The sequence below is a fragment of the Zophobas morio genome, unplaced genomic scaffold, assembly GCF_036711695.1.
Source record: "Zophobas morio isolate AGI-343-1 ecotype UQ-CSIRO unplaced genomic scaffold, CSIRO_AGI_Zmor_V1 ptg000134l, whole genome shotgun sequence".
NCBI lineage: Eukaryota > Metazoa > Arthropoda > Insecta > Coleoptera > Tenebrionidae > Zophobas > Zophobas morio.
This window is the reverse complement of record NW_026972239.1, coordinates 115,384-132,548: the sequence shown is the minus strand read 5'-3', so window position 1 is coordinate 132,548 and position 17,165 is coordinate 115,384. Positions and strand designations below refer to the sequence as shown.

At 35.4% G+C, this 17,165-nt stretch overlaps 2 protein-coding genes across 2 annotated transcripts; both read right to left on the bottom strand.

Moving 5' to 3' along the window:
• Positions 1 to 3,293: 3,293 nt before the first annotated feature.
• Positions 3,294 to 5,553, bottom strand: LOC135145263 (diphthine--ammonia ligase-like). Its single transcript, XM_064077376.1, has 10 exons — positions 5,462 to 5,553; positions 5,134 to 5,222; positions 4,576 to 4,766; positions 4,435 to 4,511; positions 4,261 to 4,379; positions 4,083 to 4,144; positions 3,901 to 3,992; positions 3,748 to 3,850; positions 3,620 to 3,693; positions 3,294 to 3,558 (listed from the first exon to the last, which is right to left on the bottom strand). Exons 1-9 carry the CDS (start codon positions 5,482 to 5,484, stop codon positions 3,646 to 3,648), a joined length of 804 nt encoding a protein of 267 aa, XP_063933446.1. The 5' UTR covers positions 5,485 to 5,553; the 3' UTR covers positions 3,294 to 3,558; positions 3,620 to 3,645.
• A 4,731-nt stretch (positions 5,554 to 10,284) lies between these two features.
• Positions 10,285 to 16,254, bottom strand: LOC135145235 (DNA-directed RNA polymerase II subunit RPB2-like). Its single transcript, XM_064077346.1, has 35 exons — positions 16,203 to 16,254; positions 15,992 to 16,078; positions 15,812 to 15,936; positions 15,685 to 15,748; positions 15,531 to 15,632; positions 15,364 to 15,474; positions 14,942 to 14,994; positions 14,783 to 14,882; positions 14,615 to 14,730; positions 14,298 to 14,558; positions 14,101 to 14,233; positions 13,873 to 14,041; positions 13,774 to 13,819; positions 13,577 to 13,718; positions 13,382 to 13,519; positions 13,261 to 13,319; positions 13,059 to 13,210; positions 12,900 to 12,991; positions 12,788 to 12,840; positions 12,659 to 12,734; positions 12,532 to 12,603; positions 12,394 to 12,476; positions 12,246 to 12,336; positions 12,142 to 12,192; positions 11,961 to 12,077; positions 11,822 to 11,901; positions 11,633 to 11,762; positions 11,474 to 11,569; positions 11,370 to 11,420; positions 11,195 to 11,305; positions 11,050 to 11,141; positions 10,859 to 10,984; positions 10,713 to 10,800; positions 10,508 to 10,660; positions 10,285 to 10,454 (listed from the first exon to the last, which is right to left on the bottom strand). The coding sequence occupies exons 1-35, from the start codon at positions 16,228 to 16,230 to the stop codon at positions 10,321 to 10,323; spliced, it is 3,582 nt and encodes a 1,193-aa protein (XP_063933416.1). The 5' UTR covers positions 16,231 to 16,254; the 3' UTR covers positions 10,285 to 10,320.
• Between the last annotated feature and the right edge of the window lie 911 nt (positions 16,255 to 17,165).

Genomic DNA, 17,165 nt, shown 5'->3' with positions numbered 1-17,165 from the left:
CCCAGCTGCTTAAATTGAATCTTAAAAGGTGCCGGTAAAGATATAGGCCACATTCTCTTTTAAAAGAATTGTCATCCTTAAACACGACTCAGAGTAACTTTTTTGCCATTATTTCTTTGGACCAGCTATTGACTAAAAAAATTCTACACTTTTTTTGTCCCCTTTTTACCTTTTGTAGAAAGCTCAATACACATATTTCTAAAAGACTGTATCACTTAGTCGGTATGAGCTTTTAGAAAAGGATTCCTGTTTGTAAGATCCACGTCGGATATCATCAACACTAGAAGTAGAATACCTCAGTTAAAATAACTACTAAAAAGAAACCGGTGGGATTCCATTTTTAGTTTAATTTTTAACCTTTTACGTTATCTCTGGTTCAGATGCGCCACTAATTCAGCCACTAATAATAAAAAATTTTGTAAATTGACTAGGAATATAGTTTAAGAAAACTAGTCAAGTTAGGTTTCAATATTTTAATAAACAAAGCTATTGAATAGATTATACTTACTGTTGAAATAAAAACTTAATTTAATACTCTTTTGATCCATGCATGGAGGGCATAGACTGTATACCCCAAAAAGTGGTTAAAATTTTTCTTTATAAACTCCTAAGAACGTTTCCTTACCAATTGCGTCTCCTTTAATTTGAAATAACTCGTTCCTAATACAAGTGAAAAATAAAATTATCTTTTTGGATTAAAAGTTACCTGTTCACCGGAAAAATAGTTGATGGCACAATAATTTAGAGTCCAACACACATAAAGATTGCTGCAAGTGGTGTTGTAATCCATCCAGTCTCTAGGGGAAATACACAGATTTAGCTTAAAACCTTTCAACATAAAACTAAGAACAGCTGATCTAAAAAACACTATTTTTTAAAGTCGAATCTTAAGCTTGCCTTTAGTACAATTAATGCAAATCATTATAATAGGAATACCAACACTAAGAACCGGTTTTCTATAGCTATGCTCACCTATAGAACCCAACCTGTATTAGCCCCTACGAACCTGCTCATTTGTCAACGAAAGGTCTCTCAATTTTTTGATATAGCTATACCTCCTCTAGACTACCCAGTTATCACGCTTTATCATCCTATTACATCCTCCTTGTTCTAGCCTTCTCACTTCCCTTGTTGATTGCAAGCCTTTAGTTCATATTAGCTGAATTAAGTTAAGAGTTAAACAAAGAGTTTTTGATTTCTACTAGATTTTAATATAAAAAATATAAACGTTCCGCTTTATAATTTCGGTAGCCAGACACTAAAGTTATTAAAAAAGGCAAAAATATACAGCTTAAGCAATTTCGCATAACGGTTACTTCAAAATTCATCAGGCTTAATCAACTAAGAGGGGAATGAAAGCGCGAATGCTATAAAACCCTAGGAAGTAGTAAAGTCTGCACTCTATTCGTAACAATTTTTCGGAAAGTAAACTAGCGCAAACAACGCCAATAACGTACAAGAGCTTTTGGTCTTTGCTAATTTATTTTTTGAATGAAGGCCTACTGGACTCACTTCTTACTCATGATAATTTACTATATGATAACTCTTGCAAAGCTAAAATCTCAAACAAATATTAACCTAGGAACTATACTTTTAAGTTGTATTGTATTTAAGTAATCCTCTCAAACAAGTATTACTAACGGAAGTTATTTCTTTTAAGATTCATTCTTTTTTCTAGCTGTTGAAACCATATATGGTGTAAAAGATATCATTACAGAACTTTACAGTAGAAAGGATTAGGTCCGGACGAAATGTCTAACATCATTCTTGTCTTACCTAGGCCGGTACTGATGTTTATTAAATATTGCTAAAACAGCTATGAGAACTGATCTTTTTTGATCTTTATAAGTTTGCTACAATTCTACTTTTCCTAAAATCCGCCATCACAGTCGGTGGCTGACTCTAGGCCTATAAGTTTGCTATCTTCAATAGGAAAGTTTTTGAAAACTTTTTTTAGAATTAGGTAAATTCATCAGCTCCTCCGTATTAAATATGCCATTATTATATATTAACAGAGCAACAGTTCCGTTCCTACTGTATGTTAAGAAGACTTTCGACAGAATGGCAATTAATGTTACTATAAGATTAAAAGCTATTTTGACGACCACTATAAGTATGAGTACGAATCCACCAATTTTTATTAATACAAAAATTGTCGTGAGATGTGGATTTTCTTTATTCTTCCATAATTCCCATGCAATTAAGTGTTTTACAAAGCTCACTTCTATCCTCTACGCTTTTCCAATCTCTGTTCGATTCTTACTACACCCGAACCTTAAACTCGCTATTTTTGCAGATGAGTATAATATTTATACCTTCTAAAAGTCATAAAAAATTTTGGTTTACACATTATAGTTATTTTTAAAAATAGATGGTATACTTAATATTTTATTTTATAATAAAACTAAGTAATGATTAATGAAGCGCAAGCCACTGGACACAAAAATTCCTTGGTGACCTGAAGTATTTTTGTATTAATAGATACTAAACTAGAAAGGAATAAATGTCAACTAATATTTTAAATGCATAACCACTATGAAATTATTATATACGCAACTACACCGAAAAAGGTGTTCGAGGGGCTATCGTCACAAAGTTTTTGTAAGACTAGCTTTATCAAGTTGTTTTGCATATTTACAAACTCATTGGTTATATCAAAATGCCCAACTACTTCATGAACTAGAGTTCCCTACGATATCGATTGCCTACTCTTATTTAATTGAATACAGACCATAATCCTTAATTCAAAGAACTATAAATTACGCCCCTTACGAATATAGGAAGTATTCGTCCTCCGTGTCTACTATACTAAAATTGAAGTGCATACATATGAAAAGAAAACAGTACAAAGTTATAGTAAGTTTGACTGCGTGTTATTATTTAGATATAAATTAAAAAATAAAGTTATTTGACGCTGCCTGCTTTACGCGTGTTTTATTTTATATAAAGGCTGCAGGCTATGAGGCTAAGAGCGAATTTTACAAAGTATCTAAAACAGCTCATTTCTTTTTATTCTAAATTTCTATTCTTATTCTTAGTTAAATAAAAAAAAACAAACCTATGCATAGGTTTCCTTTAATTTATTTTTGAGTTCTATTGTAATTATTTACTAGTCTTTTTCCTATAAACCTATTTTTTTCTATCCCTATGGTGAGTGATTTCTATTCAATAAAATTATACGTTCTCAAGAATAATTGTAGGCTTTCAAACAATTTTTAAAGACCAAACTTATAAAACAAAACATTTATTTCAGGTGCGGTCAAATGTGTTTGGAGAAAGATCTACGCAAGAGTGATAAAAGTTAGCAATCTAGTTCGATTCCAGAACCGTTAGAACAGTCATTGAACAGTTCAAAACATGGCTAAATAACGGGTTTTTTGAACTAAAGTAACATTGTTGGAAAGGTGTCTTTTGTTAACGTATTCGATCCGCCTTGAATTTCGGGTTGGTGCGATGGGAGAGGGGTTTTGCTAGCTAGTAGTACTATATACATATGCGGGACCAAGTGAAAAATTAACTATCAAAATGTGCATATATAGTCCAATTTTTTGACATAAACTGTAAGTTATAAAAAATATAATTTTTTAAATTTTTTTTTTTCCTCCAAAAAAAAGACTACTATTGTTACGGTAACTTCTTTTTAACTCAGGTAAGAGGTTGCTTAACGTGCACAACTTTTTTTCTAAATCCCGTCTATTAAATATTAAATTAAAACAAAGCAGAGGGTAACATGTAAGAAAAAACTACGTCTTTATAGTTTTCTTTTAAATGTAGACTGGCTGAATGGATTTTCAGAAAGGCTGAAGGGGCGAAAGGATCTTTCGATAACGGCAAAATCTCATAGTCATCACTGTCAAAAAAAGGTAATTGACCGAACAATAATAAAAAAGAAAATCGTACAGTTGAATTCTTTTCTTGAAAAGAGAACAATCTAACGTTAAAGTTTCGTACTCTCCCCCTTCCCCGCACACATGGAGCCCGTATTTTTCATTCTTACAATAAAAATTGAAAATTATTTTAGTATTATTGTCATGCAATAAAATATCGTTTACTAAAATTTGCTATATATAATTTATAAGGACCATTTCTAGCAAATGAGGCTGTAGTTCTTTTAAAGTCATTCCCAAATGAGAAGGATTTAATCCTATAAAAAATAAATCTTTTTAAGGACCGAGAAAATAGTTATAGATTTTCCTAAAAAAATTAGATATTTTTCTTTATTTGAAAAGTTTTAAAAAAATAATTTCAATATAGCAATGCCTAAAGCAGCCACTTTGATCACAACTGCGTTCAAGCCGCTCAAAAGCATCTCATTAAGCAAATCAGTTTCGTTTTTCTGCCAAAGGAATGCTAAAGGCACCAACTTCAAACGAGTGCAACTGAATAGTTTTAATTTTATAAAGACCTAAAAGACAAAATTTTACAAAAACATACACATTTTCTACACGGTTTTTTTGATATGTGGATAATACAGCGCCCACTGACACACCCTCGATTTCCGGATGCTGACGCTAATTTTTTTTTTAAAAAATAAATAATAAATTTTAAAATTCTTTTATATACTCAACACGTAACTTTAACTTCGGATAACAAGTGAAAAAGATCTTCCACTTCGTCCCCTTCAGTTGGATTGTAGAAAATCTCCGAACTTAAAGCCAGCGCAGTACTTACTTTCCTATACAATGGAAGTTCCATAGCCTCCGCCAAAAGCTCCACAATTTCGTGGCCTACTGTTTGGAACATTTGGCTGTCCATTTCATCTAAACCTGTCAGTTAAAATATTCTTGTAAAGTAACAATATAAAAGTAATATATAAAAGTAATATATTCTATTATAAATTATAAAACAGTTATAAAAATAAAAATAAAAAATTTTGGTCACACTAAACTTAAATATGAATAATATTAGGTAAGGTTTATATTATATTTAAACAAAATTGAAATTCTTAAATAAGTTTATAACAAATACAGGACGGAATTCTTTGAATTAGTAAATTTACATTAACTAATTTGAGAAAAGTCGTTTAATATGAAATTATATTGTAAATTATATGACCATAAAGTAAATTGGCATTTAAATACACTTTTTAATAACATAATTATCCTAGTTTCTATAAAATTTGATTCTTATTACCGTTAGGAGGACAAACGTTAGCTAAAGCAACAATATCATTCCTTTGAGAAGCACATTGAATTAGGTTAAAGCAGCTATCCTTTCCACCGCTTGATATCCATGTTTAAACATAGTAGTGAAAAAAAGATTAAAAAAAAGAATAGAGTAAATAAAAAAGAAGTTTTTTATAAAATTTCATTTAAAAAAGTAAACTAAAAAATTATTTATTGCTGAATTCACTGTAAGTTTATAAGTTAAATAATGTTCTATTATATTACAAGAAAGAAAAAGTAGATACAAATGTATAAAGTCAATTATATCTTAAACGACTTTACGTTACTAAGACTACCTAACTAAACCAACGACTTTCATATTAAAGAAAGGAAAAAAATATCTTAAGTAAATGCACGCTTTACAAGCTTAAACCAAACTTTTTAAGACCCAAGCCTTTTAGCAGTTTTTTGCACTGCGGGTGTAACAAAACCAGAAGGAAATTAAAATTTTACCAATTTTAAGATTTTTAAAAGTAAAAGAGAATTACGAAGTTATAAGATAACATGAAAGAGAAACAACTTAATTAGAACAGCCACCGAAGCAAATTCCATTTATTTTGTTACCGATACATCGTAAATTGATCTAATATCTAGATAGCCTCGTAAATCATATTTTTTCATTAAATTTCTATATAAACACTTATTTTAATAAATGTATAAAATTTTAGAGTTAATTATCTAAAATCATTTAGTGCTATATGTATATACTTAGCCGAGTGTCTCAATGTATTAACAGTATGAAATGTGCATCGGAAAAGTTTTTTACTGTTCAATGTGTTTAATTGCTTAACTTTTTATTTGTTTTTTCTTATATACTAGTTTTCGAAGCCAAATAACAATTTAACTTAACTTTTTTATATCGAGAGACATTATAACATAGAAGGTCAATCACCTGTACTTAAAAGTTTTATCAAAATAAAAAAATCAACGCGAAAATGAAAGGTTAAAAGTTTATTATAAGTCATATACATAGTTATAAGTAGATTCCCAAAAATCCTTATATTTAAGTTTAGATAGGTCAAATAGCATTATTTAAAGTGTTTATGCTTGTAAGAGGTTTTTTTTTAAAAAAAAATACTTTATTAGAAGAATAGAGAGATTTTGGTGGTGTTTTCGTTTAAAATAAGTTAAAGGAATTTTTTTTAGTGACGAGTTTCATGTCTATTGAGAGAACATAGGTTATATAATACTGAATTAGCTGAAAAGAAAGAAAACAGGGCTCTTAGAGGTGTCGGATCACTGGTCTTGTTAAAAGATGAGTTAAACAAAACTGGAAAAGACGTTGTACGACACGGACTATCGGACTAAATCATAGTTTTAACTTTGGAAGAGCCATTTTGGATTTTTTTAAAATAATTTGTAGTTGACTTGTCATGAAGTGAAGAATTTCAATGTTAAGGTAGGAGTTCGTAAAGTAAGAGGTGTTTGAAGAGAAAAGGGCCTCACATTTCTGGAGAGAAGAAATGTGCTGTGGTTAAAAATTTGACGATACTGACGGAAAGAGAAGCGAGACTTTGGCTACTGACTTAGAGAGTTAGGGAGCTTAAGATGCAGCGAGGAGAGCGAATATAGGATTAAAGCTTTAGTTAGGCGTATAATAAAGTTAAAACTAGAACCCTGAAGTGTATCTGGTGTCGAGACTGAGGTCGTAGAAGTAGACCTAAAGAGGTTAGACCGGTCTTAAGCTAAAGTGTCAATCCAAAAATATGTACGGAGCAACAGGCAGTTCAACAAGAAATTAGAAAAACCACTGAGACATACGACCGTATACCCGAGGCTTTTATGAAGATGTTACTTAAAAAAATAGAACAAAAGATCATTGTAAAACAATATACCGCATAATTAGGGGAGATTTATAAGCGCAAGAACAGCAATTAATTTCCTAACCTGGACAGTACTAAAGTATTTTATCATTGAAGGTTAAGCAAAGTAAATAGAAGATATTGGATGGTTCTAGCTTTCGGGGTTGTATCTTAGAAACGGATTTAATAATTGTTAATGTTAAAGACACCTACATATAAGTCATAATTACTAGTTTGCAGTGTCAAATTCTAACTCTTTGTGTAAAGTTACTATATGGCTAGGACAGAAAATTTTTGTAAAGGAGGATTGAGAGTGCATGCAGAACGAATACAATTTTTTAAAATATGAAACAACTTAATAGTTACAAAAAACTAATACAGGCAAATGTTAAACTGAAGAATAATTGTTAAATTTATTTGAGGCGAAGAGCTATATTTAGCTCGAAAGAGGGTCATAAAGATTTAAAGCTTAAGTTTCTGTGTGAACTGGCTGTCATGAATTTATTTTTATGACCAGACGCAAGTGATGTCGGTTTGGGCGGTTTATTTGCTAGTTATGAGAAGTCTATATTACGTTGCGTTCGTTAGTTTTAAATTTAATAAAGCACAAAGTATTATAGTACTACAGACAGGAAAGCAATAGCAGTGGTGTGGCGTGCTATTAAACAAAACTTTGTTATGATAAAGTGATCACGAGAATAGATAAAGCATTCTTAGCATTTTTTAATAACATTTAGTGAAAACACCACAATAGATGGAAACAAATCATGAATATGTTTACTCGGACTCTATGTTTTCTGTCAGAGAGTAAATAAAAACACGGCTTATTTCCTCTTTATACTAGTATAACCTTATGAGGAAATTAAAGTGAAAAAGTAAATTTGAAAGGTAATGACTGCAGCGCTCATGAACATGGAGGCAGCGATGTAGTTTAGAGAATGCATTTTTATTATTTCGGAAAAAAAACTTAAATAAAAAATAGTATATGGCTCTAGAGCGTTAACGAAAAATTTCGGCAGGAAAAAAGAGGCCAAGCATAACGTGGCGGACGCTCGGGTAAAAAGCTAATTCGCGCTCTTTGGTTATAGCTCATCCATGTATTCAGTTTTCCCCTTTTTAATAAAACCCAATCTTAAAAATTTTCATTTACGAAAATATGAAAGTTTAATTAGAGAAATGAATGATTACATAACCTTAATAAAACAGAAAAGCTTACCAAAATTTTTGAAACAAAAATAATAGTTTTTCTCCTTGCGTTTTGGTTAAACAATTTTACTTAGAACCCTTTAGAAGAAATTGTTGCTTTAGGATCATCTAAAGGTCTACCAATAGTTTATTCAGAGGAGATACAGCGAATCCTTTTCTAAAGAGCTTAAAGAAATTGGAAAGGCTTTTTTATAAACCATGTATTTAGTAAATATCCTGGTCTGGATGCCAAATCGTTCTATTTCACACATATATGTACTACGACTCAATCTTTTACGTTCTTCATCGAGCCAACTCTGGAGCTAACTTCAGGCAATATCCTCACGTTAAGAAGAAAATCTCTAAGAATCCGCTGCAAAAAATAATGGTTACACACTGCCTGTAATTTTATTTGTAATGCACATAGCGGTTTGAGTACGAATTTAACAGTTTGCTGGTCACATTAATTTCTTAAATAGAGAAGAAGGGTAAGTATATAACGAACATAGTTGATACAGAAGAAAGAGAAAGAGAGATACATTCCACTTTTGCTCTTCTTGTCTCTCTAAGATGCAAAACTGGCATCTGAAGATATCTGAGTATCTTATCAACAGTGTTTCACGCCACAAGCTTTTAGCTTTTAAGCTAGTTTGTTAACAACTAGAGCGGAGCCAGATTTTGTAAAGCTCCGATAAGTTCATAGTAAGAAAAATTGTATGTGATATCTTTCGTCTATTTAAGCAGGTCTTGCTTGGGAATAAACACAAATAGAGTTCTAGAATCGGTATCCGCTGTATCCTATCACACAGAGCTGCTTAGTCAAAATATATTTGTACAGGGATTTTCGTTGTGCGCACTCCTACAAATCTATTGGTTTAAACTATATGAAAGTCAAACTTATTACTAAAAACTTTATTAGCGGACCCTTCATAGTTGCGAGGATACGGGGATTTGTGTCAAAACCATGACTACGTAGTTGCATCAGGCAATACAATAGTATGTCAAGAGCAACACAACGCTACTCGTTATTTAGCCAAATGGTATATTGAATTGTCTTATAGCGAGGCTATGCATCTAAGACGGCTCTCCCTCTCTATAAAAATAGGTGGTCCGATTTTGGATTAAAGGATGTTATGAGTTTGAACCACAACCTGCAAGCTTGTTTTATGTCATAGAAAGCCTTATTTAACTGTAAAAATTATCCTTTAATACTTCCTCAACTTCGGCATTTATTGTGCTCAATATATGCTCCATAACTTTTAACACTTGAACTTCTTAAGCCTTCACCTTGCTCCAATATTCGTTCTTCGGAGCTTCGAACGCGTATTTAGGGACAACAACCGCTTTGTTGTCACAGTCAACACCATAGATTTAATTCATCTAGCTATCTGTCCTCTTAGATTTCTCCTTCGTTTAACTCAACCGTGAGAAGTCCTCTTTTAACCCTGCTACGGCCTTTTTAAATAATGCAATTTTTTCACTCACTTTAAACTCAATTTGTACCCGTTACTTCTCTTGCAAGCTGGAGTTATTATTAGATACATACTGTTATTACTCTCTTTATAAAACCTTTTATTGCCCCGTATGGGATCTCCAGTTCTAAATAATTTTTTCTACGTCGCTTTGCGATTCACTACCGTCAGAAACATCGCAAAAATTTATAAATACTGATAAGTTTTCAGTATATGAAGCTAACTGGTAAAGTTTTTTCTCCCCTCGTCTTCGCGAATGGTGATTCACTTGAGCTTGTTTTGCTCGAAGTTTTTACTCCCAGCCCCTTTAAATAAATTCTAAATTTGAATTAAAACCCAAGGCCTCCCTACGCACTTGCCCCACAATTTACGTAGTACCACCTTTATATTCAACTTAAGTTCAAAAATTTTATGTATAAGAGTTTGTTAGTATATTTATTCGGCTTGCTTTCTGCAATTCCTTTAAAAAAATATTAATTCAAATGTGTCTGGTAACTAAAAGCAACTTAGCCATACGAAAAGAAAGAGAAGACGTTTAAAAAAAACAGAGACACCTTTCTACGGCATTGTACTCATAACTTTTATAGCTAACATTATACTTGTATAAATCTTTTATTTTATAATAATTTTTAAGTTTACACAAAAGTGAAGAATCTCGATATTTGTCAATTGTATTCTAAAGGCAAAAGCGCTGTTCTAAGGAAGACGGTTACCGGCATCGTCGTATTTTAAGCGCATGCACTGTCCTGGCCGAAGCACCATCATGCGAGGTGCGATACTCATGGCCATCAGTTCTTGGAAGAGCAGCTTACAAGCGTACGGGATCATCACTAAAAAGACCTCTCTAGAAAGCTTTACTAATTGCAGGTCACGTGGTGAGTACCTCTCGAGATCTTGGTTGTATTTTTGCAGCCAAAGCACTCATACTCGTCTGTCTTGGTCTTTGCTACTGCTATAAGGCCGCAGAGGTTGCAGACATGCACTGAAAAGGCGTCCGAAACGTCCATGAGTCGCTCACGCAAAAATTGAGCAGCGCCTTGTAAAGAAAAATGAGAAAATTTCTTGATTAAAAAAGAAGTAACAGCTACCATGTGCTATCATGCAATCACGCTCCATTTCACCAAAGCGCAGGCCGCCGTCTCTAGAGCGGCCCTCCATAGGCTGCCTTGTAAGCGCCTGAACGCCGTCGGCTGCGTGAGAACAGCTTAACTAGAGCAGTTCTAAAACTTATTACCGCGCAAGGGCCTCGTGCTCTTGCATGAATCTTGTCGTCAACCATGTGCTTTAGTCTTTGGTAGTAAGTCGGACCAATGAAGACTTGTGTGTTGATCTTCCTGCCTGTGTGTCCGCAGTACATGACCTGCCACGTGCAAAACACCTTCTAAGGAAAAGGAACAAAGACAAAGCGCTGTGATAGCTCCAGACCTCGTTCCCATATTGATGGTACTTGTAGCTCTTAAGCATATCACTTACGCTTGCAACGATATTGTCGTAGTGGAGAAAAGGCGTGGCGTCCCCTTTTAACAAAGTCTCAGAAGATTCCTCGCACAGAAGAACAAGAACACCCAACCAATTTGACCCATGAGGGCGGCGACTTTGCCCATTAGACACTCAATCATGTGACCAATAGTCATGCGCGACGGAATAGCATGCGGATTGACGATGATGTCTGGTATAATTCCTACGAAAGCAGTCCGTAAAGTCAACCACGTGGTTTTCCGGGGGGAGAAAACAGAAAACCCCACCCTCAGCTGTAAAGGGCATGTCCTCCTGGTTGTATAGGATACCGCACGTCCCTAAGGAGGCACAAAAGTTAATAGAAAAAGGGCGGACAGCGTTGTACTTTAACCTTTTTGGCCGTGTCGAGAAGCAAACTTATCGCCAATTTGAGGTATGCGCACAGACCGAACGCGAATTTTGCAAAATTTATTGCCTTCGCCGTTCTCTGAAGGTTCACAGAAATTTTGAATATTCCACTTCATAAAAAAGCATTCGCTTAGAAAGGCACCAGTGAGGAGGACTTGATCCACAATCCCGTGTTCGCCCGCTCTCAAAAAAGTAGAGCTGTCTCGCTTAGTGTATATGTTGCCCTTAGAGTCTTGCTTGAGTAGCTCTTCGTCCTGTTCGATAGGGGTGGTCTGGTGTATGGGAAGACAGTAGGCTGGCCACAAACTAGCGAGAGGCTGTAAGAAGTGACCTTTCCAATAATGGCGTCGTTCTCATTGACGCTAATGCCGGGCGCAACCAGTCCGTCATCGTCCAGCTTTTCATAGAATCCTGATAGTGAAAAGAGTAGCAAAGCACAGCATCAAACCAAGGAGGCCAAGCACACGCGCCTCTGTTGCGAAACCCCGTTGTGGTAGAGCGGTCCGGTTTCTCAAATGTCTCATCTGCCCAACTTTTCCTTTTTTCCTCATCCTTATAAGTTCGATAAAAAATAGACCGGAACAGTCCTGCCTCAATAAAAAAAAGGAAACTGAAAAATGCACTGAAAAATATATTTGTATAGAACCGAACCTCGTTGCACCGAAGATTGGTTAATAATAACAGAGTCTTCCTGGTTGTACCCTTCAAAAAAAATATTAAGTATAAAAAATATAGCTTTCAGCTGTAAGCTGGACCGGTGTAGGAAGCAATCGCTACTACAGCATTAATCCCAGCGGGAAGCTCCTGGAAATGCAGGTACTCCATAGCCCGCGTGGTGGTGAGTGGCTGTTTTTATAAAAGGCGAGTTATACAGAAAAGTGGCCCAATCTATTTGCTAAAAACCTTTTGCGGGTAGAATAGAACATGCGCTAATGAGTCCATTCTAACTTGGAAGTTGGTTATGTAGATGCCCATGGCTTGCTTGCCTATGCACCCATGTGAGTAGTTTTCCAACAGGAGCAGAAGAACATAGCACTGTACCCATGGCTGACTGGTACACGTTACGGGGGGATTGGTTGTGGTCAGGAAACGGAATGATGGAACAGCAAACGCCTAATTGGGAGATAAAATATTAACTGAATTTGCAACGAATCGAGGGCGGGCCTACCAAGTATCATGGACGGATGAATTTCGCAGTGAGTGTAGGTGCCGCAGTTGCCTTGCTTGAGTTTCTCTATAAACATCTGGTGGGAGACATTAAACGACGTAGGCATTATTATGCAAAGGCCATTCTTACAGCAATCATGCACGTCTCCTCTTCGGCCACATCAATATATTCAACGACGCCGCCTGCAGAGAAACAGAAGCGTAAAGCAATGTGAAGCTTGAATTCACCTCGAAAAATTTACGCTCAAGCAGATGCTCAAAAGTGGTTGGCTGATCAGTGTGCGTTTCGTCATGCGTATTCAGCATCTCAACATCCGACTTTTGTATCTCCAACCTGTCCTCCATTAAGAAAAGCATTAAGAAATAGATCAGCAAATAGTGTTATAGCACCAACAGATTACGTTTGATCGGGTCGCACAACGAATAAAGGCCGGCAAACGCGGCCGGCATCGGTTGATAACCGCAACTCCTTCTCGCGAACCATGTGCACGACAGAAACCTCGTGGCTGATGTTTTTTCTTCGTCGAACCTTTCGCAAAGTCGATACCAATTCCTATAAGGCGCTAATAATAGTGCGAAGAGCGAGTGTTATATCACACTAACGTTTGGGTCTGAGTGGACGCCCACCCAGTTTCCGTTCAGAAACACCTTGGTAGCTTCCCCTGGGAAAAAAAATAGGTTACGTCCAATAGAGAAACGGGGGCAGACAGAAGATTATACAAACCTATAGCAGAGGCGGACGTTTCCTCAAACGAGAGTGTTTGCCAGTCCTCTAAGAACTCTCGAACCGGCTCTGACTCAGTCCCAACGGTTATATAGGCCATCAACGCCAAGTTTTTCACGAGGCCGCAGGCGCTGCCCTCTGTGGTAAGCTCTTGTCAAGTGTGTCTGCACTAAGAAACAAGACGGGCAGCCCTGCCTGGAGTTTCTGCCGGGCACACCATCCCCCAATGGGTGTTATGCAACTGACGCGGCCTCGCCAGCTTCCCATCTTGACCAATAGGAGACTTGAGGCGGCGAAGGTGTGACAAAGTCGACACGAAGGTCAGACGGTTAAGGACCTTTTCATTTGCGATTCTTTCACCCAAACGACATATAAAAACGAACTAGAGAAACCTGGGAAACGCCAGCACGTGTTTGATGGGCTTTCCGCTGTTCCCCCCTTTCATTTGTTAGCTTAACGTGGTAGGTACAAACGATTCCTCACAAAATTACCAGTTCCCGGTTGCAAGGGCATACCGCAAGCCACGTGTTATAATGTTGTGGTCGATTGCACGTGTTATGTTGAAGTCTTTGGACTCGTCTAAGCACCGTTTAAGGGTCGTTTGAATTTCTTTAACCAAATTTCTAAACAATTGCCGGAAAAGCTGGGCCAATAAGGGGCCTGTATTTATCGATGAAGAGCACTAAGCAAAAACGTGTCTTCCCCCTTTATGTACAAACCCGCAAGGTCTATTCTCTTATTCCCGAAATGATCTCTGTCATCACACTCGCGCCTGCCAAGAGCAGCCAATAATAAGCGGTGGATGATGTACCCGAAGAAAAAAGCTTTTCTTGTTTCGCAGTACTCGTCGATCTTTAATAACACAACCATAAAAAAGCCAATGAGAAAAGCTTTACTGCGCACGAAAACAACACACCCCCACGTGTGGAAGCATCTCCTTTTGGAGTATGTCCCTAGCGTGGTTGATGCGGGCGGCTTTCACTATTCCCACGGCCCTTCCGCGCGACCCTATGTAGTCCAAAGCCGGGTTCTGGTGCTGGAAGTCAAAGGCTTCAAGGAGGGACGGCTTGAGCATCTCCATCATCTCGGCATCGCGGAAGTCATAGATGATGTGCTCGAGAATGTCCTTGTCGGAAACAAAGCCCAACGCACGGAACACAATGATGCACGGAATGTCCTGCAAAGGCAAGAAGTAGAAGCTCGAAAAAAAATTGAAACTTGGTGGCCCCATACGTCCTTTATGTACGGCAACGTCGCCCGGATTGTCTGGCCCGTCTGGTTGACTTTGGAAGAGACGTTCTGCTTTCCTAAAAGCTTGACGTACAGTTTGCTGCCGGTGGTGGTGCCTCCTGCAGAGCTCCACACTCACCACAGCGCGTGACTTACAGGAGAAACGCGTACCTTCCAGCACAGAGCGAATCTCAGAAACGTACGAATACTTGCCAGTTTTCTTAAACACATAAACAGTGTTCCGACCCATCGATTCTTGACCAATCAGCACCTACAAAAAGGTAGCAAAAATTAAAAATCTAAAGAAAAAAATAACGATAAATATAAAACCTTTTCTGAGCCACTGATAATAAAGTACCCCCCCTGATCGTAAGAACATTCTCCTGCCCCAAAAGTTAATTCGATTATCAAACTTTATTATATGTCACAGGCCATGAGGTTCATAGATTTATTAAACCACAATTAAAGAGAAAATAGGTAAAATATAGATTATAAAAGTTGACTTGATTCATAATTAACAAGATAAAATCTTAAATTTAATTAATATATTTAAAAAGGTTCAAGATAATAATAGTTTATGTTTAGCAGTACAGTAACAGAAAAAATAAACCTTTTACAAGAATAAAAAAATTTTATACAAAAATAATCTCAGTACAAAAGCAAAGTAAAATTAAATATAGAAAATACGGATCCAGTTTTGTAAGCAATAACTATTGCTTTTCTGGCATAAAAATAACATAAAAATTAACAACCTAATTCAGGGATGTCCTTTTCGTCGTAGGAGGAGAGAGCGCAAGCGCTAGACTTCAGCATTATCGGAATTCGACCGATTTGCAACTGCGGGTATTTCCTTTGCTCGGGCTCTTGAAGTAAATATTCCGTTAATAATAGAAAATTGTAAAAAAAAAAATCATATAACCTCCGCGGGGATGCGTGATCAATACGGAAACATCGGCACAAAGCGGAGCTGCATATGTCAGATTTCGTAAGCGAGCTTCGTTTGGATAGAGCTCAACAGTCTCTATATAAATCATGAGCAACATAGAATCAATATATAAACAATTATTGTATACTTTGCTCGTATTTAGTAGGTTTGCCCAAGTAAACTTTACTATCAAAAGTAACGGTATACCGCGGCTGCGCAATTTAAGGAACACATAAATATATTATTTACTATATAAGCTACAAAGCAATGCGTACAGGCTTTTCAGAATCAGCGGATAAATGTTGTGATTCCGCTTGTAAGTCTACAGGCGGTGTGTCAACAATGATATGTTGTATCATTGAATTTATAAATTCATCGAATGAGTCTAATTGCTGACGTACTATAAAATAATTATAGTAATATGAAACATATGTGTAAAGTTAAAATAAACTAACCTAGACCCTTTTCTTGGAAAAAAGCGTCAATGACTTGCCAGCAATCTGCAGTTCCAATTTGATCTTGGTATTCAGTTTCCTGAAATCCTATTAAAGTATAAAAATTATAATAAATAAAATAAAGGTAAATACAAAAGAACGTCAACTTTGTAGCAAAAAGTAAGAAAAAAAAAGGTTGCATATAAAATTTGATAAATAAATTATCAAAAACCAAAATCATCAACATCTTCATACGACATTTTATAAAGTGTTAATCATTAGTTAGAAGGAATAAAAAAAGCTATAAACGAATGCAGAGCGGCTTAATAAGAGTAAGAACAATGCCTGGATGCTATAACAGGTTATCTTAAACCAACAATACTTGCACGTGATAACTGGTCGACGGGAGTTAAATTCGTTATAGTTAGAAATTTGCGTATTCAAGTAGAGAATTGTAATAGTGCTTTACAAAGTTATAAACCTTATCTTAGGCTAAATATGCAATCATTAGTATACAAGTTACGCTTTATTGTAAAGTAACCCTTTTTTTTAAAAAATTAAACTGTCAAATATAGTTGCATTTTGTGGGTATCCAAGTTTCTCTTTTTTACTAAAATATCAACTTTAATAAATTAACATAATTCTAGTAGTATAAATTATTTGTATAAAAATATCTGCCCTGGTTTGCTTAAGTAGACCATAGGAATTTTTATCTATTTAACCGCTTGGGGTATTACTTACTGGGTTGCATATTTTCACCATTAATATATGCTTTTTTTTTTTAAGGTTATATAAACATTTTATAGCTATTAATTGAAATAGCTTTAACTTGGGTCAATTTCAGAGTTTTATGAAAGCTTTATTTTTAGTAACATTGAAGGTTTATGTACAAGTTTTGAAGAAACAATACCAGCTTCAATATATTTTATAAATTTTATTCTATAATTCTTATTATATACTAAAGATAAATATATATCAATAAGAGATATAGCTGAAAGGGTTATTAATAAGGAGTGCAATTCCTTTAGCTATATGGTTTCTTAATGGAAACATTCCTGTTAAAAGAAACTGATTCTGCTTTTAAAACCATATGAAACTAATAAGCTCGAAAACTGCTTTTGTTAAACTTGTAAATAAAAATTTATGTAATATACAAACTTTAACGCTCTAATTATTTTACTGCAAATTTTTCTTT

What these genes read in the sequence shown, in the direction of transcription:
- LOC135145235 (XM_064077346.1), bottom strand. Translation starts at nt 16,230, where the DNA reads ATGTCGTATGAAGATGTTGATGATTTTG. An exon ending in GATTCGCTCTGTGCTGGAAG is followed by an intron (nt 14,731 to 14,782) that starts GTACGCGTTTCT and finishes GGAGCTCTGCAG; the next exon opens with GAGGCACCACCACCGGCAGC. An exon ending in AGGAGACGTGCATGATTGCT is followed by an intron (nt 12,735 to 12,787) that starts GTAAGAATGGCC and finishes GTCTCCCACCAG; the next exon opens with ATGTTTATAGAGAAACTCAA.
- LOC135145263 (XM_064077376.1), bottom strand. Translation starts at nt 5,484, where the DNA reads ATGAAAGTCGTTGGTTTAGTTAG. An exon ending in ACTTGTTATCCGAAGTTAAA is followed by an intron (nt 4,512 to 4,575) that starts GTTACGTGTTGA and finishes AAAAAAAATTAG; the next exon opens with CGTCAGCATCCGGAAATCGA. An exon ending in AAAAACCGTGTAGAAAATGT is followed by an intron (nt 4,380 to 4,434) that starts GTATGTTTTTGT and finishes AAAACTATTCAG; the next exon opens with TTGCACTCGTTTGAAGTTGG.